This window comes from Neomonachus schauinslandi, chromosome 6 (assembly GCF_002201575.2).
Source record: "Neomonachus schauinslandi chromosome 6, ASM220157v2, whole genome shotgun sequence".
NCBI classification, from domain to species: domain Eukaryota; kingdom Metazoa; phylum Chordata; class Mammalia; order Carnivora; family Phocidae; genus Neomonachus; species Neomonachus schauinslandi.
This window is the reverse complement of record NC_058408.1, coordinates 27,526,281-27,546,442: the sequence shown is the minus strand read 5'-3', so window position 1 is coordinate 27,546,442 and position 20,162 is coordinate 27,526,281. Positions and strand designations below refer to the sequence as shown.

The 20,162-nt window shown below is 38.8% G+C and overlaps 1 protein-coding gene across 4 annotated transcripts in view; it reads left to right on the top strand.

The window, feature by feature from the left end:
* PPP1R12B (protein phosphatase 1 regulatory subunit 12B) overlaps nucleotides 1–20,162 on the top strand; it is a 201,962-nt gene that overhangs the window by 40,631 nt on the left and 141,169 nt on the right. For all 4 annotated transcript variants that reach the window (XM_021682713.1, XM_021682712.1, XM_021682710.1 and 1 more), the window contains exons 2-3: nucleotides 5,366–5,496; nucleotides 12,643–12,761. In XM_021682713.1, coding sequence (XP_021538388.1) covers nucleotides 5,366–5,496; nucleotides 12,643–12,761 — 250 coding nt within the window. The remainder of the gene's footprint in view (nucleotides 1–5,365; nucleotides 5,497–12,642; nucleotides 12,762–20,162) is intronic.

Sequence of the window (20,162 nt, the reverse complement as noted above, 5' to 3'; positions counted from 1 at the left end):
TTCTTTAGCATCCTTTGCCTATTCAAGGAAAGGAAAGACTCATCTATCTGGAAGGTTCATGATCGCTCTATGTAGAGGCATCATGTTGGAGTCCATGCCCCTGGACAAGGTTTTATAGATGGATGAATCTGCTCATCCACCATGCTTCAGTCGTGAATGAGTCAGCAGCACAGCTGCAAATGGAGTGGGCAGAAGGGCATCTAAATTTAGTCGTTATTCACTGGAGAAGGTTTTCAGTGACTATTTGTCTCGCCTTCATGGCTTTAGTCATATTCCTTCTTCTGGAGACAGAAACAAAAAGAATGGAGAATGGTCACTCCAAGATATTTCATGAGCACAACTCTGTGGATTGTCTCTGAGGATGATTCTCTTTCAGCTTAACCATGGTACATACTATTTTATTCACAAAGCTCCTGAATTTAGGAACCTGCAGAATCGTGGACACTAGAGAGGAAATTTTTTGAAGTCAGACTTAATAAAAAGCTCTAAAATCTTTATAGTTCAAAGACATTTTTTTTAACCAAACTGCCTTCCTCCTGTAAGATCCTGGAGGTGAGGGAGGGCAGTGATGGGTGAAGAGTTAGTACAATTTGTGCTCTTTCCTGGGGAAGCTGCTATTTGTTAAACTGGTGGCTTTAAAACAACAATGCCAGGGTTTAGCTCCTTTAATCCTCACAAAATCCTATGAGGTAGGTTGTATTCTCATGCTATAGATGAGTGCACTGAGGGCGCCTGGGTGGCTCTTTGGTTAAGTGTCTGCCTTCAACTCAGGTCATGATCCCAGGATCCTGGGAGCAAACCCCGCATTGGGCTCCCCGCTCAGTGGGGAGTCTCCGTCTCCTTCTCCCTCTGCGTCTCCCCCTGGCTTATGCTCTCTCACTTCTCTCTCAAATAAATAAATGAAATCTTAAAAAAAAAAAAAGGATGAGTACACTGATCCTCAGTTTACATACTTCATTCCAGGTTTTACATATTGGCAGAGCTGGTATGCAATCCCGGGTTTGTCTGACTTCAAAGCTGATGTTTTTTTTGTTTTTTTAAAAAAGATTTTATTTATTTATTTGACAGAGAGACATCGAGAGAGGGAACACAAGCAAGGGGAGTGGGAGAGGGAGAAGCAGGCTTTCCACTGAGCAGGGAACCCGATGTGGGACTCGATCTCAGGACCCTGGGATCATGATCTGATCAGAATGCAGACGCTTAACGACTGAGCCACCCAGGCGCCCCCAAAGTTGATGTTTTTAACAATATAGTGTCCTTCACTTTGTGGAGGGTATGAGGAATAATTTAACTCTTGACCTACTTTATTTTCTTTGAGATGATTCTTTGGAGACTGATGATCTGCCAAAGTACATTGCAGATTAGGCTAGTTTTTTGTTCTCAAACATCCTCACAATGTCTAAAAATACTGCAAATACTATATCAAGAATTTGAGATTCATAGACAAAAATATAAAACTGAAAAGGAAAAGAACTGAAGTGGCGCTAGGGTGAAGGAGATTAAGAAAAGGAAGGGAGAGAAGTAAGAGGGACGGAAAGAGAAGTTTTCTCCCGTTTGATACCTGGACTCACTGGGCTTATTTTAGGCTCTCTGGGATTTGGCTGCTCTCATCTTCAAAGGACAAAGAATGATCTTGAAAACCTTGGCTTCCAAAAGTCTGCCTGGTGGGGGCGTGGCCATTGGAGCTAAAGTTTTTAGACTGTTGAGCCAAAGCAATTTTGTAACCAAGCAGGAAGCAGTTGACCCAGCTGCTTAACGCAGGTTAAGATGGCACATTTGATCTTCATGATACAGGAGTTTGTTATTACATGGGCAAAGCACTTTCTTCTCCTTAGACTTTAGTACCTTTTTAAAAAGTATTCCGTTCCATCCTTTCACTAAAAAGTCTTTTTAACAGTTTTTAGCAAGGTACTCTGCAATGAGTTGGCCAAATCTTACCTATGGGGATTGCACACTGGCAGACATGCAATATATCTGAAATTTAGTGATAATAATAGTTATGAAATATTTTACATGGTAAAGAAATAGAGTAAATGAGGAATGCTTGTAGAAATTGATAAACCTGAGAGAACATCATAGAAGAAATGTAAGTTTTGGAGCTGTTTGTTGAAAAAGAGACCATTATGAATTTTGGCTATAAGAATCATCTGGCTTCCAAAGGTCAAGTTAGAGGAATATATTATATTGCAAATCAAATCTAGGCTGATATGTTAGCTAATCTCAGTAATTGTAAAAAGAGTATCAAATGGTTTGAGAAAAATGAACAAAGATGCTTTTTGTAACCAGGGTTACCTAATTAAATTTTCATCCAAATTGAATCAGTCTTTGTTCATGAATGCCCCTGCTTCTAGGCAGAACTGACGTGAGGTTTATCTCTGGAGGAAGTTCCTGTAAGTTCTCTGACTAATATATGTACTCCTTAAGCCCTATATATATATATATATAAATTTGGAAAAGGGAAGAGTATTTTAATAGCCTGTACAGACAATTGTGGATACTTTTCTTGAATATTATACTAAAAGTCCAACAAGTAGGAGTTTCTTAAATATTAGTTGCAGTGCAGAATCTGAAACATGTCAGTGGATTTTTCTTACATTGTGACATCAAAATTGAGTGGTCTAACTTATACTTTGAATGAATCTTTTACCCATGCATGATTATCTATGCCATGTATTTCATTAGTACTTGGAAAATAAGGGTTCATTGAGTTATGCAGATTTTCTAAATGTTAATGCATTTACTTATACATTTGTGGATAGTCCCACTGATCTCATCAGAAAAGTATTAAGAAGCTGTCAAGTTCACGGTAGTGGTATGTTTCCCAAAATTCCGAGTTCTTTTGGATGGTCAAATTTTGTCACTGGCAACAAATACTAGTTATTTTCTTTGAAGTGACAGACTCACTTGGTCATTTTCAAGTCTTTTTTTTTTAAAGATTTTATTTATTTGAGAGAGAGAATGAGAGAGAGCATGAGAAGGGAGAGGGTCAGAGGGAGAAGCAGACTCCCCACTGAGCAGGGAGCCCGATGCGGGACTCGATCCCGGGACTCCAGGATGATGACCTGAGCCAAAGGCAGTCGCTTAACCAACTGAGCCACCCAGGCGCCCCATTTTCAAGTCTTAAACCATAATTTGCATGTCACTTCTTTTGAGTAAAAATAGCATTCCATGAAAAAGTGGGTAGTCCATCTCACAATAGATGCACAAGTGCTTTTTTCTTGGAGACAACCATCCTGCTTTGGGATACAGTGGAAGTGCTTTATGTATACCTCCTATATCACTCATAATATTTAAAAGACTTATAACCAAGGATTGAGATTTAATAAAATTAATATTTTACTGCTTCATCAAGGTCATTTTTTTTTTTTTTGAGATTTTATGGGACGCCTGGGTGGCTCAGTTGGTTAAGCTTGTGCCTTCGGCTCAGGTCATGATCCCAGGGTCCTGAGATCGAGTCCCGCATCAGGCTCCTTGCTCAGCAGGGAGCCTGCTTTTCCCTCTGCCTGTGCTCCCCCTGCTTGTGCTCACTTGCGCGCTCTCTCTGACTCTCTCACAAAGATTTCATTTATTTATTTGAGGGAGAGAGAGAGAGAGTAAGTGAGATAGACAGAGAGCAAGTGAGAGAGAGAGAGAGCATGAGCAGGGGGGAGGGGCAAAGGGAGAGGGAGAAGCAGACTACCCACTGAGCAGGGAGTCCTATGCGGCGCTCCAACCCAGGACCCTTGAGATCATGACCTGAGCCAAAGGCAGACGCTTAACTGACTGAGCCACCCAGGCACCCCACCCAGGGACCCCCATCAAGGTCATTCTTAAATGAAACTGTTTTGTTTTTTTAAAGATTTTTATTTATTTGTTTATTTGACAGACAGACACACACAGCGAGAGAGGGAACACAAGCAGGGGGAGTGGGAGAGAGAGAAGCGGGCTTTCCGCTGAGCAGGGAGCCCGATGCGGGGCTCGATCCCAGGACCCTGGGATTATGACCTGAGCCGAAGGCAGACGCTTAACTGACTGAGCCACCCAGGCGCCCCTGTTTTGTTTTGTTTTAAACTGCGAGTACGTGGTAGGGAAGAATACAGTTGAGTACTAGTATCCTTTGATGCTACTGCCTTGATTCATATTAAGGCACTAGTAGTTTTACCCATAATACCTTATGTATCCTTGGTGCAAATGTCAACACAGTGAAAAGGGCAAATAATGTCTTAATATTGTTATAGAAAATCATTTTGATCTGATAATAGCTTCTCAGCTGAAGTTTTAACTCCCACCACACACACCCCCAGGCCCCAAGGAAAGGATTTAAAGACAAGTTTTTTTTAAAAAGGAGTCTCATTTGTTTCTAGGTCCTGAATTATTCCAACTGCTTTAGGACAATCAAAGCCTTGATAATGATTGCCTTCATCAATGTGGGCATTTTACCTCCTTTTTATTCTATAGATAAGTTAAGACAGCCTTTTGGTCTGCAGATCTCATTGCTATTTGTTACTGTTTCTTTTAGGCTTATGGTAAGCCTAAAGTTTCTATTTAAAGAGCTCGTCTGCTTTCTCCTAATTGTTGCTGTGAGATGGGCAGTTAAGGATCCCTAACCATCCAAACTACAAACATACTTTGCCGTATTGTTTGGAGCCATTCAAAAAACACATGAAAAGAAAGTACATTTCTTCAGTTTGAAGTGATCACCTCATCCTTTCTCACCAAAGCAAGGATTGTTTGGCAACCCTAGAATCTTCAACTCTAGCTTCCCACTGAGAAAATTGCATTTGATTCTGTGTGATTGTTTTCTTTAGAAATTCATAAGCAAATTAGTGGTTTCTAGCAGGCCCTCTTTTATATTATGATGATGAAAACAGCTCACCCATTTATAGTACTTTAGAAATCACTTTCACAATTAATCCTAATAGTACTATAAATAAAATTAAGTATCATTATACCTATTTCACAGCTGAGATTTGTTTTAAAAAACTTAATTATTTATTAGAGAGTGCATGTGTGTGCACACATGAGTGAGGGGAGAGGGAGAGAGAGAATCTCCAGCAGACTCCCCACTGAGCGCAGAGCCTGATGCGGGGTTCGATCCCATGACCTCGAGACTATGACCTGAGCCAAAACCAAGAGTTGGACACTCAACCAACTGAGCCACCCAGGTGCCCCCACAGCTGAGATATTGAGACATACAGACAATTCAGGGGTTTGCATAAAATCACAAAGCTTAGAAGTCATTCTCTGGACACTTTTATCAGTATGCAAGAAATAGAAATTAATGTATCATTACAACGGTTGTATTGTCAATGCCCAGAGCAGTGTCTGGCACATAGTAGAACTCAGTCAGTACTTATCGAGTGAATGATTGGACTTTTCTTTTCAGGCCTGTATTGATGAAAATTTGGACATGGTGAAGTTTCTGGTGGAGAACAGAGCCAATGTAAACCAGCAGGACAACGAGGGCTGGACACCCCTTCATGCAGCAGCTTCCTGTGGCTATCTCAACATAGCAGAGTGAGTCTCTGTATGGGTTTGGATTATTTGTAGGAATAGCCTTCATTTCTCTTCTGCTCTTAAAGATTTGAGTTCATAAATAGTTATAATTTCTATTACAAATTATAAAAGCAGGAGTTTGAATCATTTTTAAGGAATAATTGATACTGTTTTTATATACCTGCTAAATCCACAATTTGTTTTTTTTTTTCAGGACTTATTTATTTATTTTAGAGAGAGAAAGACAGCACAAGTCAGGGGGGGACAGAGGGAGAGAATCTTCAGGCAGACTCCCCACTGAGCGCAGAGCCCTACATGGGGCTCCATCTCATGACCCGTGAGATCATGACCAGACCCGAAACCAAGAGTCAGGTGCTTAACCAGCTGAGCCACCTAGGTGCCCCAAATCCACAGTTTTTTAATTGAAATTTTTTGTTTTCTTCTATTCTCAGGTAATTCATATTTGTTTGGATATTTAGAGGTGGCTTCTGTTGTGCTCTCTGGGTCACTTTTTGAGCAACTCTAACAATGTGTGGGCAGGCCTAGAGATTTTTTTCTGGACTTCTTTGTAAACTTGTTTTATTGTTTAAGAAAAAAAAAACAGTGCTTAGTACAAATGAAGGTGGAGAATGCCTGGCATACTGATTCCAATACCCCTATAGTTAATAGCAGAAGAATGAGCCTAAAGATGGAGCAAGGGAAGGGTAGGGATTGGCATGTATTCTCCACCTTAGTTGAATGGGTATGTTTATTAAGACACATAAGTAGCTCCTGACCTCCATCACAACTAGTTGCCCCTGCCTTGGGCAGAAGAATCCTGGCCACATCATGTCTGGTATATAAGAGGTACTAAATGTTGAATGAAGGAATGAAGGTCATTTTTATTTTTATATTATTTATTTATTTAAAAAATTTAATTAATTTTTTTTTTAAGATTTCACTTATTTTGAGAGAGTGCACATGCAAGTAGGGGGAGGGGCAGAGGCAGAGGGAGAGAGAGAGAGAATCTCAAGAAGACTCCATACTGAGCATGGAGCCCGATGTGGGGCTCAGTCTCATGATGCTGAGATCATGACCTGAGCTAAAATCAAGTGCTGGCTGCTTAGCCAGCTGAACCACCCAGGCACCCCTATTTATTTATTTTTAAGTAATCTCTACGTCCATCGTGGGGTTTAAACTCACAACCCAGAGATCAAGAGTCACATGCTCCACCAACTGAGCTAGCCGGGCACCCTTGAAGGTTATTTATTTTTTTTTTTAAGGTTTATTTATTTTCGAGAGAGAGAGAGTGAGTGCGTGTGCATGTGAGTTGGGGGAGGGACAGAGGGAGAGAGTCTCAAGCAGACTCCCTACTGAGTTGCAGAGCCTGTTGGGGCAGGGGGAGGTTCGATCTCATGACCCTGAGATCATGACCTGAGCAGAAATCAAGAGTCAGACACTTAACCAACTGAGCCAGCCAGGCACCACTGAAGGTTTTTTGTTTTGTTTTGTTTTGTTTTTTTTAAAGATTTTATTTATTTATTTGACAGAGAGAGACACAGTGAGAGAGGGAACACAAGCAGGGGGAGTGGGAGAGGGAGAAGCAGGCTTCCCGTGGAGCAGGGAGCCCGATGTGGGGCTCCATCCCAGGACCCTGGGATCATGACCCGAGCCGAAGGCAGTTGCTTAACCAACTGAAGCCACCCAGGCGCCCCGTATTTGTTTTTTTTAAATAGGAAAGAGGGCTTAGCAGTTGAAATATCTTTAAAATGAGACAATCGAGCGTGTTCTAGATGAGAGTAGATTTAGGTTGATAAGGTAAATTCACTGAATAAAATCATGGTATTCTGTGATCCTTTGAAAATCAGATGCTTGTTTTAAGGCCCCTTTCCATATAATTAGAGCTCTGTTACATTTCTCTTATCCAGCAAACAGCAGGGAGGATTATGTTGGCAGCTATGTGGAGGCCTGGGAATGGCTTCCTACACAGTCTGATTTGCCCAGGTTTCCTGGGGGAGAGCCTGTGTCTCTGTTTTGCTTTTGAGCCAGGGATGCTCAGTGGGAGAAGTTAAACAAAGAGAGACTCCGAGCCAGAGAAGCGCTATGCAGCAGCGCTGGTGTTTGACTGGGCTGCTTGTTCTAAAAAGTGGACAACGGGGCTTGGCCCCAAAGCCAACAGAAACGAACAATGCAGTTTTCTTTAGTCTCAGTCCTTCTCCCTGTTCTGATTTAGTAAAAATCAGTCACGTCTTCACCCCTCAGGCTGCCCTCTTTTTAGAATCTCATAGGAAAGGCTCTGATTCTCAGCCTTACCACTAATGCCAGCATTCTCCGATCTAAGACTTATGGGGGGCGTCCTCATAGATTTTGATTTCTACTTTAAAAATTTATCGAAGAAACAGTTATAGAACATGTTAGCACCTCATTTTTTGTATGTCATTATTTGTTCAGATGGCTTGTTTGTGATTTTTGAGTTACCAGATCTCATTACACGCAGGAATTTCACTTTTTTCCCTTTGGAAGGTAACCAGCAGAGCTCATGCTTGGAATTAGGATCGCTGGTGTTGGCATTGTCCGTGGAGTCTCTTTTTTTCCTTTTTGTGAAGCTGAGTACAGAGAATGATTGTAAATGCTTTTTTACAGTGATTTCTTTAATTCATCTTTCTGGATGAACACAGTCCTTTGGAAACAAGTTCAAAATTTAACAATCTCCTGCCCAAATAAAGATTACCTTGAGTGAAAGGAATCAGGAGGGTTACTGTTTCCTCATATAAATTATTACTCATTAGACATATGAAAGTCTGACCAGGAGAGTGATAATCTAGACTAGAATCTATTGCATAGGTGGGGTGGTGATAGGGATGGCCTTCTTTAATTTATCTTTCATTATGCATATCATTATTAGACAGGTTTTGACCTTGTCATTATTTACTTATTTGTGATGCTTTCTGTACAATGGAAAAGAACCTCACTGTTTATGTTTGGTTCATTTATTCATTTATTCATTATTCACTCATATTCATTTTGGTTACTTTACCTTAGGTCCTATGAACAATGTTTTAGATAAGATTAACCCTTGGTCATTTTGTCTTTTTTTTTTTTTATCTTAAAGGTCTTAAATTTTACACTCTTATGCTCTGAATCATAAGAATTCTAAATTTCAAGGGAATGGAAACAAACAAAAGGCAAACTAGCTTTCTAGGAAGAATCTAAGGGGCGTCTGGGTGGCTCAGTTGGTTAAGCCTCCGCCTTCGGCTCAGGTCGTGATCCTGGGGTCCTGGGATCAAGCCCCGTGTCAGGCTCACTGCTCAGCAGGGAGTCTGCTTATCGCTTTCCCTCTGCCCACCCCTCCCCCAGCTCATGCTCTCTCTCTCACTCTCTCTTGCTCTCTCTCAAATAAATAAAATCTTCAAAAAAAAAAAAAAAAGAATTGAAATGCACTCTATTTCATGTTCCATTACCTTTTTGTTTCATATTTGAACTCAGTATGATATATTTTTAAAAAGAAGTTTAGAGACTATTATTTTTCTCCTTTTAATTTGAGTTCAGGCTTATTGTTAGTAAGCTGGATGTTTTATATTTTTATTACCAATAAGTGTTTAACTTAGAAGCAGCAGATTGACCCAAGGGTACAGCATTTATTTTGACTTTATAGTTTATTGGGATGCTAATTTATTCTGAGTTTTTAAACACATTAAATTTTCTTTCTTCCTCCTTTAGATAGTAGTAAAAATACTTTGTATCAGTCATGATTTAGGAAGAATAGAAGGGCTTTATTTTCTGAGGGGCATATTTATTGAGATAATGGGTATTTCTGAGCCTTTGGGTAACTATAAAGATTCTCAGGAGTAAAGTAAATATTACTTTATAGATTGATATTTATTCTTGTTCAGGTAAAAGTGGGAAACTAAACAGGTTTTTACTTCTTTTTTTCCTAAAAATGGTCTAGAAAGGTAGCCTTGCTTAACAGTAGTCTCTGATTCATGGTGAACCAGATTGCTTTCTAGAAATGAGTCTTCTTGATCCTGAGCATAAGAACATGTCAGAAAAGGGAAAAGCAGGGGCCTGTATACCCAAGTGACATTGTGCCCAATCCAGGAAGGGATGGAATAGATGTCAGAGCAGAGTGGGTAAGATGTTTCATTTATTTCAGGTAATATTTATGTAGTGCCAAGAGAAAAGAGATGATGTCAGAATGTTATAGCAATGATAACAGTGAGGAAGACACAGTTCTTGCCCTCAAGTAGCTTTCAGCTTAATTGGGCAGTTGCATCTATAGTGTCTTGGCAGAGGTCCAGAATTAGTGCTGTGGAGGGCAGCAGGGGAAGGGTGGAATTAAAGGAAGGAGACAGAGGATTCATTTGGTGAGAACAAGGAAAGGCTGCATGAAGGCAAAAGCATTTTAAATGGACATTAAAAATGGAGTTTCTAGAAGGGAAAGGAGATGGGGAGGGTGTTTCATCCAGTTGGAGGAAACTACTGAGCTGTGGAAGATTGCTGAGTGAGAGTGGGATATGTTTGAGAACATTAAGTAGTTCAGTGTGATTAGAGTATAGGGTACAGGTCAACCCAAAAAGCATTCATTGAGTGCTTACTATGTAGATTATTTCCATTTTGACTTTTCAGGGTGGGGGAGGTGTAACTGAATGTTTCTTTGGCCTGATGTTGAGGAACCAGAAGAGAGAAGCTATTGAATATGTGGAAATGAAGGAGTAATTGATGAACAGAGGACTGGTACTTGATAGAACTAAGAAAGTAGATATAGGGAATTAACCTTTAAATTGGAAGAAAGTCTCTTCCTCTGAGACTTGAGGGAAGGACAGGGACAGCTGAAAATTAGATGACTTGTGAATGCTTTTACACTTTATATATGTGCAATTGATACAGAAATTCACATTTATTGAGGCTCTCTTATACCAGGTACTAGGCACTGAGAAAGCACAAACATGATTTTAATAGTCTTTGTTGATTCTTTCTCTTTGCCAACTCTTTGAGTATAGTGACCATATCCTGATTATCTTTTGAAAATCTACGATATCTGGGGCACCTGGGTGGCACAGTCATTAAGCATCTGCCTTTGGCTCAGGTCATAATCCCGGGGTCCTGGGATCGAGCTCCGCGTCGGGTTCCCTGCTCCATGGGAGGCCTGCTTCTCCCTCTTCCACTCCCCCTGCTTGTGGTCCCTCTCTCTCGCTGTGTCTCTCTCTGTCAAATAAATAAATAAAATCTTTAAAAAAATATTAAAAAAAAAGAAAATCTACGATATCTAAAATGTGGTACCTTAAACATAGTAAGGGACTGATAAATAGTCACTGACCTGTTGAAGCTGATTTAAATAGTTTTTCTTTCGCTGATCTAAATAGTTTTTCTTTCCCCCTTTATTTATTTTTTTATTAACATATAATGTACTATTTGTTTCAGGGGTACAGGTCTGTGATTCGTCAGTCTTACACAATTCACAGTGCTAACCATAGCACATACCCTCTCCAATGTCCATCACACAGTTACCCCATCCCTCCCACCCCCCTCCACTCCAGCAACCCTCAGTTTTGTTCCTGAGATTGAGTCTCTTATGGTTTGTCTCTCTCTCTGGTTTCGTCTTGTTTCATTTTTTCCTTTCTTCGCCTATGATTCTCTGCCTTGTTTCTCAAATTCCACATATCAATGAGATCATATGATAATTGTCTTTCTCTGATTGACTTATTTCACTTAACATAATACCTTCTAGTTCCATCCACATCATTGCAAATGGCAAGATTTCATTTTTGTGGTGGCTGCGTAATATTCCATTGTGTGTGTGCGTGTGTGTGTGTGTGTATATATATATATATACACACATACCACATCTTCTTTATCCATTCATCTGTCAATGGACATCTGGGCTCTTTCCATAGTTCGGCTACTGTGGACATTGCTGCTATAAGCATTGGGGTGCAGGTGCTCCTTCGGATCCCTACATTTGTGTCTTACGGGTAAATACCCAGTAGCGCAATTGCTGGGTCGTAGGGTAGTTCTATTTTCAACTTTTTGAGGAACCTCCATACTGTTTTCCAGAGTTCTTTCCCCGTTTAAATACTCTGAGTATTTGTTAGAGTTCCCAGCATTACTGGGATTCTCATTGGCCCAAAAGCAACTTGATCTAGTGAACAGATGAACTAGACTTGAAGATAGGAGGCTGGGGCCACCAATTCTGTCAGTTGCCACTTCTATGATTTTAGGAAAATAACATGTATGAGCCTCAATTTCTTGTTGAGGTAGTAATGCCCATACTGTCTACTTCTTAAAATTGCCTGACACGTTATGTTATTTTATGTGAAAGCACTTTGAAAATCAAAAAGGATACATTTAAAGTATTAAAATGATCAGACCTTTCTTCTTTAGGATTGAGTATTGTATTTAGTGTAGACGGTTTCATGTAGATGGCTGGTTGAAGGGAGAGTTTTGTGGAGGCATAATTTAGGCAGATTAATGCACATTTTATTTCATTATTTTTCTGTTTTCATACCGAGTACTACTTAATATACTCTATGAGGCATTGAGAAAGTTTTTGTGAGAATTACTTCCTTACATATCTTCTGAGGGCTCTTACAATATTACAAGTGTATAAATCCATTTGGGAATTTGTGTTTGGATCTCAGGGATGGTGGGTGAGTTTTTATGGCTGCATGTCTTCCTTATGGTATTTAGAAAATCTCTTGCTATCCAATGGGAGTGAGAGGGTGGAAGTTAGGAATATGAGTGTGAGGGGCGCCTGGGTGGCTCAGTTGTTAAGCATCTGCCTTCGGCTCAGGTCATGATCCCAGGGTCCTGGGATCAAGCCTCAGTTCGGGCTCCCTGCTAGATGGGGAGCCTGCTTCTCCCTCTCCCACTCCCCCTGCTTGTGTTCCCTCTCTCGCTGTGTCTCTCTCTGTCAAATAAATAAATAAAATCTTAAAAAAAAAAAAAAAAAGGAATATGAGTGTGAAAGAAATCCTGTTTGTTGGTATTGCTTGTCACGAAATAGAGAAGCTTCCAGTCCTAATTATTGAAGGCTAATGGAGTTAGAAATTAATAATGGAACATGTTATCTGAGACCATATTTAAAACCCCAAAACAGTGGCCTTGCTCTGCATTGAAGACCATATGCACAAGTATAAATTATTATTAGACTGACAGAGATAATGTAGATCCTGGATCTTGTCTACACAGGTATTTCATTAACCATGGAGCCAGTGTGGGTATTGTGAATAGTGAAGGTGAAGTCCCCTCTGACCTTGCAGAAGAGCCTGCCATGAAGGATCTTCTTCTGGAGCAAGTGAAGAAGCAAGGTAACCTAAGCGATTTCAGGGGACCAGGAGAGACTCTCAAACATTGCCACTTAGAAAACAATCCATTTGGTGTATACTATAGAGTTTTTCATTATCATATGATAAGAGAGGATTAGATCTGTCTCCACAGCATTAGTCATCAATCACCAACATCATGTATCCTTTTAATAACTCACATAAGAATAGGCCAGATGTCAAAAGGATGACTGGTCATTCCTTGTTTTTGTCGTATCCAAGGATGTATATCCATTGTATAGTTGGGAGTGACCTGAGTATTCTTTGATAATACAAATTAGACTGGTGAGGAGCATGAAGTTTCTCACTGTGTGTACATGGTACTGGATTTGGCTACACATTATAAAGTCTAAAGAAAGGATGATATACAGTGTAAACTTGAGTATTGGGCAAATTCTGCTGATGACTTTGTATCTTTTCTCTTGATGAGAGCTGAAAGTGGTGCTGGTAAAAGTATTTATTATAAAACCTCTGAAATGATCCTTAACCATACTGACCATGAAAATTATTCTGCAGTTTGTTATTTAGAAGAATAAACTCTACAAATACTTAATTTTAATTTTCAGAAAAATCCATATAAGAGAATAAGTCAGGATTTTCATGAAGTTTCTAAGTTCTTTTAATAAAAAAATATTGCAGATCGTCAGATGGCAGGGAGGACAGGTTTTAGGAAGTTTGCTAGAACACATCAAAAAACTTTGTGGACATGGTTTGTAGTGATGTAGTCTTTCTGTTAAATTAGCTTACCCACAATCTGCACTTCGTTCCAAAAGATTAAGTTCCAGTGACCTTTCCTGATATGATCCTTTAGAACAGGCAGGCCATTCCTGGCCACATCCATTTGTTCACATATTACCAAAAGCTGCGTTTGCACTTACCGCAGCAGAGTTGAACAGACCGAATGGCCCACAAAGTGGAAAATATTTGATATCTGGCTTTTTATGGAAAGTATGCCAATACCTTAAAATAATGATGTTCTAGGGCAGTAAATACTTATTTTTACTGTCTTCCCGTGTATAATTTTTGTGCCCTTTGAATTAAAGAATTTTATACTTAGTTTACCGTTCAGTCCCACTCAGCCTTAAGCTAAGATTGGCATCACTATTTACAAAAACTTTTTTTTTTTTAAACAAACTGTTTTTAAAATAGCTTTGATTTAAGAAACCAACTTCTTTAAAAAAAAAAAAAAAAGGATTTATTTATTTGAGAGAGAGAAGGTGGAGGGCAGAGGGAGAGAATCTCAAGCAGGCTGCCCACTGAGTGCAGGGAGTGACCCATGAGATCATGACCTGAGCCTAAATCATGAACCAGACACTCAACTGACTGAGCCACTCAGGCGCCTCAAGCAACCAACTTTTCTATTTTGATTTCTGACTCTTCAATTAAGGAATATGGTCTTTAATTAAGGAATATGTTCTGTTCAATTAAGGAATAAGAGGTATTCAAATGTATGCTTAACTTTTTAGCACTGTTCTCTCTTTGTGTGGAATTCTAGTATGTTCTAAATCAGATATCCCTTTCAGTTTCAAGAGGATATAACAGTCATAAATTAATATGCACCCAACTTTTGAACACCTAAATATATTAAACAAATATGGACAGATCTGAAGGGAAAAATAGACAATGATACAGTAATAGAAGGGGACTTCAGTACCCCACTTTCAACAATGGATAGGTCATCCGAACAGAAAACCAACAAGGAAACATTGGACTTGAACTATACTTTAGACCCTGTGGACCTAATAGGCATATACAGAACATTCCATCAATAAGAGGAGGAAAACTGGACTGAAAAACTCAAACTCACAAATACGTAGAGATTAAACAACATGCTACTAAATACCCAGTGGGTCAAAGAAGAATTTAAAAATATCTTGAAAAACACAAAAATGGAAACACAGCATGCTAAAACTTACGGAATGTAGCAAAAGCTGTTTTTAGAGGGAAGTTTATAGTGACAAATGCTTACATTAGGAAAAAAGAAATATCTTAAATAAACAACTCACCTTTACATTTCAGAGAACTAGAAAAAGGAATAAACTAAGCCCAAGTTAGCAGAAGGAAGGAAATAACAAAGATCAGAAATAAATGAAACAGAGACCAGGAAAAAAAAAAATAGAAAAGATTAATGAAACTAAGAGCTATTTTTTGAAAGATAAATAAAATTGACAAACCTCAGGTGCCTGGGTGGCTCAGTTGTTAAGCGTCTGCCTTCGGCTCAGGTCATGATCCTAGGATCCTGGGATTGAGTCCCACATTGGGCTCCCTGTTTGACGGGAAGCCTATTTCTCCCTCCTACTACTGTGCTTGTGTTCCTGCTCTTGCTGTCTCTTTCTCTGTCAAATAAATAAATAAAATCTTAAAAAAAAAAAATTGACAAACCTTAAGCTAGACTAAGAAGAAAAGAGAAGACTGAAATAAAACCAAATGAAAGAAGAGGCATTACAACTGATACCACAGAAATACAAAGCATGATAAAAGACTACTATAAACAACTATGGATAACCTAGACGAAATAGATAAATTCCTAGAAATTTGCAACCTACCAAGACTGAATCAGGAAGAAACAGAAAATCTGAACAGACTGATAACAAATGAGATTGAATCAGTAATCAAACAATAAGAAAAGCCCAGGACCAGATGATTTCTTAGGTTAATTCTACCAAACATTTAAAGAAGAATTAATACCAGTCCTTCTCAAATTCTTTCAAAAAAGTGAAGAGGAGGGAACACTCCCAAACTCATTTTATGAGGCCAGCATTACCCTGATACTAAAGCCAGATGAGGACAGTACGAGAAAAGGAAACTGTAGGCCAATATCCCTGCTGAATATACATGCAAAAATTCTCAATGAAATATTAGCAAACCAAATTCAGCAGCACAATAGAAAGATCATACACTATGATCAAGTGGGGTTTATCTCTGAGATGCAAGGGTGGTTCAACATACATAAATCAATAAATATGATACACAACATTAATAGAATGAAAGGTAAAAATCATCATCTCAACAGATGCAGAAAAAGCATTTGACAAACTACAACAACGTTTCATGGTAAAACTTCTGAACAAATTGGATATAGAAGGAATTATTTCAACATAATAAAGGCCATATATGACAAGCCCATGGTTAACATCATACTCAATGGTGACAGGTTAAAAGCTTTTCCTTTATGATCAGGAACAAAGCAAGGGTGCCCACTCTCACCACTTCTGTTCAACATACTACTAGAAGTCCTAGCCAGAGTAGTCAAGCAAGAAAAAGAAATACAAGGCATGTAAATCAGAAAGGAAGAACTAAAATCTTCTTTGTGTGCAGATGATTATGATCTCATGTATAGAAAATTCTGAAGACTACCAAAAAACTGTTAGCATCAAAAACAATAAATTGGTTGGGAATAAATTTAACCAAGGAAGCGAAAGATCTGAAAAGAAAGAAATTGAAGAAGACACATATAAATGGAAATCCACCCATGGATTGAAAGAATTAATATTGTTAAAATGTCCAAAGCCATCTGTAGATTCAGTGTAATCCCTATCAAAATTTCAGAGGCATTTTTCACAGAAATAGAAAAAACAATCCTAAAGTTTGTATGGAACTACAAAAGACCCCAAATTGCCAAAGCAATCCTGAAAAAGAACAAAGTTGGAGGCATCACACTTCCTGATTCCAAAACTATACTACCAAGCTATAGTAATCAAAGCAGTGTGATATTGGCATAAAAATAGACACATAGACCAATGGAACAGAATGGAGAGCCCAAAAATAAACCCTCACATACATAGTTAACTAATATTTGAACAAGAGAGCCAAGAGGACTCATTAGGGAAGGGATAGTCTCTTCAATAAATGGTGTCAGGAAAACTGGATAATCCCATGCAGAAAAATGAAATGGGACCCCTATCTTACAACACTCACAGAAATTAACTCAAAATGGAGTTAGAACTAATGCATATGACTTGAAGCTATAAAACTCTCAGAAGAAAACATGGGGAGAAACCTCCTTTCCATTGGTCTTGACAATAATTTTTGGGATATGACACAAAAAGCTCAAGCAACAAAAGCGAAAATAAATAAGCAGGACGACATCAAACTAAGAAGTTTCTGCACAACAAAAGAAACAATGAACAAAATGAAGACATCCTGCAGAATGGGAAAAAAATATCTGCAAATCATATATCTGATAAATACATAAGGAACTCATAGAACGCAACAGCAAAAACAAAAAATGGGCAGAACTGGATTGACATTTTTTCAAAGAAGACGTACAGTCAGCAGGTTTATGCGAAGATGTTCAGCATCACTAATCATCAGGGAAACAGAAATCAAAAACCACTGTGAGATATCACCTCACACCTGTTCAAATGGCTATCATCAAAAAGACAAGAAATAGTAAGTGTTGGCAAGGCTGTGGAGAAAAAGGAACTCTTGTACACAGTTGGTGTGAATGTAAATTTTCCATAGCAACTATGGAAAACCGCATGGAATTTCCTTAAAAAATTAAAAATAGTACTCTCATATGACCCAGCAGTCCCACTTCAGGGTATATATCCAAAGAAAATGAAAGTAAAATCTCAAAGAGAAGAGTGCCTGGGTGGCTCAGTCGGTCATGCGGTCGACCCTTAATTTTGGCTCAGCTCGTAATCTCAGGGTTCTGAGATTGAGCCCCACATCAGGTTCCTTGCTCAGCGGGGAGTCTGCTTGAGGGTTCCCTCTCCCTCTGCACCTCCTCCCCTAAAATAAATAAATCTTAAAAAAAAAAAAAGGATCTCAAAGAGATATCTGTACTCCTCTTTTCAATGCATCATTATTCACAATAGCCAAAATATGGAAGCAACCTAAGTGTCAGTCTATGGATGAATGGATAAAGATGTTATATATATATATATAATGGAATATATAATGGAATATTATTCAGCCATGAGAAAGAAGGAAATATTGCTATGTACAACAACATGGGTGGGCCTTGAGGGCATTATGCTAAGTGAAATAAGTCAGACAGAGAAAAAAACAAATATTATATGATCAGAGAGTAGAATGGTGGTTTCCAGGGGCTAGGGCTGGGGATGAATGGGGAGATATTGGTCAAAGGGTACAAACTTCCAGTTATAAAATAAGTTCTGTGGATCTAATGTACAGCATGGTAACTGTAATTAACAATACTGTATTATGAACTTGAAAGTTACTAAGCGATTTTAAATGTTTCCAGCACAAAAAAGAAATGATAATTATGTGAGGTGATACTGTTGTTAACTAACTTTATTGTAGTGATCATTTTGCATATATAAGTATCAAATCAACATGTACAAATTTAATGTACACAGTGTTATATGTCTGTTACATCTCAGTGACTCTGGAAAAAAAAAAAGAAATAAATTGCTTACCCTTTCACCCCATCAATCTCCCCAAATCAGACAGATAATCCTTAGGTAGCTCACAGGTTTTCATTTAGGAAGTGAGTTGGAAGGGAGTAGACCAAGCACAGATAAAGCCTGTTCATGAGTATAGAACTCTTTGAATGGCTATGTTTGTATTTGGGACATGTCATTTTTTTTGGTATTTTTTTATTAACATATAATGTATTATTTGTTTCAGAGGTACAGGTCTGTGATTCATTAGTCTTATATAATATCCAGTGCTCATTACAACACATACCCTCCTCAATGTCCATCACCCAGTTACCCCATCCCCTCACCCCCCCTCCCAACCTCAGTTTGTTTCTTAAGATTAAGAGTCTCTTACGGTTTGTCTCCCTCTCTGGTTTCATCTTGTTTCATTTTTCCCTTTCTTCCCCTATGATTCTCTGCCTTGTTTCTCAAATTCCACAGATCAGTGAAATCATATGATAATTGTCTTTCTCTGACTGACTTATTTCACTTAGCATAATACCTTCTAGTTCCATCCACATCATTGCAAATGGCAAGATTTCATTTTTGTGGTGGCTGCGTAATATTCCATTGTGTGTGTGTGTGTGTACACATACCACATCATACCACATTTATCCATTCATCTGTTGATGGACATCTGGGCTCTTTCCATAGTTTCGCTATTGTGGACATTGCTGCTATAAACATTGGGGTGCAGGTGCCCCTTCAGATCACTACATTTATATCTTTGGGGTAAACACTCAGTAGTGCAATTGCTGGGTCATAGGGTAGCTCTATTTTCAACTTTTTGAGGAACCTCTGTACTGTTTTTCCAGAGTGGCTACACCAGCTTGTATTCCCACCAACAGTGTAGGAGGGTTCCCTTTTCTCTGCATCCTCGCCAATGTCTGTCATTTCCTGATTTGTTAATTTTAGCCATTCTGACTGGTGTGCGGTGCTATCTCATTGTGGTTTTGATTTTTGTATTTCCCTGATGCCGAGTGATGTTGAGCACTTTTTCATGTGTCTGTTGGCCATTTGGATATCTTCTTTGCAGAAATGTCTGTTCATGTCTTCTGCCCATTTCTTGATTGGATTATTTGTTCTTTGGGTGTTGAGTTTGATAAGTTCTTTATAGATTTTGGATACTAACCCTTTATCTGATATGTCATTTGCAAATATCTTCTCCCATTCTGTTGGTTGTCTTTTGGTTTTGTTGACTGTTTCCTTTGCTGTGCAAAAGCTGTGTATCTTGATGAAGTCCCAATAGTTCATTTTCGCCCTTGCTTCCCTTGCCTTTGGAGATGTGTCTAGCAAGAAGTTGCTGCAACCGAGGTCAAAGAGGTTGCTGCCTGTGTTCTCCTCAAGGAATTTGATGGATTCCTGTCTCACATTTAGGTCTTTCAACCAAATTTGGAGTCTATTTTTGTGTATGGTGTAAGGAAATGGTCCAGTTTCATTCTTTTACATGTGGCTGTCCAATTTTCCCAACACCATTTGTTGAAGAGATTGTCTTTTTTCCATTGTATATTCTTTTGTCCTTTGTTGAAGATTAGTTGACCATAGAGTTGAGGGTCCATTTCTGGGCTCTCTATTCTGTTCCATTGATCTATGTGTCTGTTTTTGTGTCAGTACCGTACTGTCTTGATGATTACAGCTTTGGTAATAGAGCTTGAAGTCCGGAATTGTGATGCCACCAGCTTTGGTTTTCTTTTTCAACATTCCTTTGGTTATTCGGAGTCTTTTCTGGTTCCATACAAATTTTAGGATTATTTGTTCCAGTTCTGTGAAAAAAGTTGAAGGTATTTTGGTAGGGATTGCATTGAATGTGTAGATTGCTCTAGGTAGCATAGACATTTTAACAATATTTTTTCTTCCAATCCATGAGCATGGAACGTTTTTCCATTTCTTTGTGTCCTCCTCTATTTCTTTCATGGGTATTCTATAGTTTTCTGAGTACAGATCCTTTGCCTCTTTGGTTAGGTTTATTCCTAGGTATCTTACGGTTTTGGGTGCAATT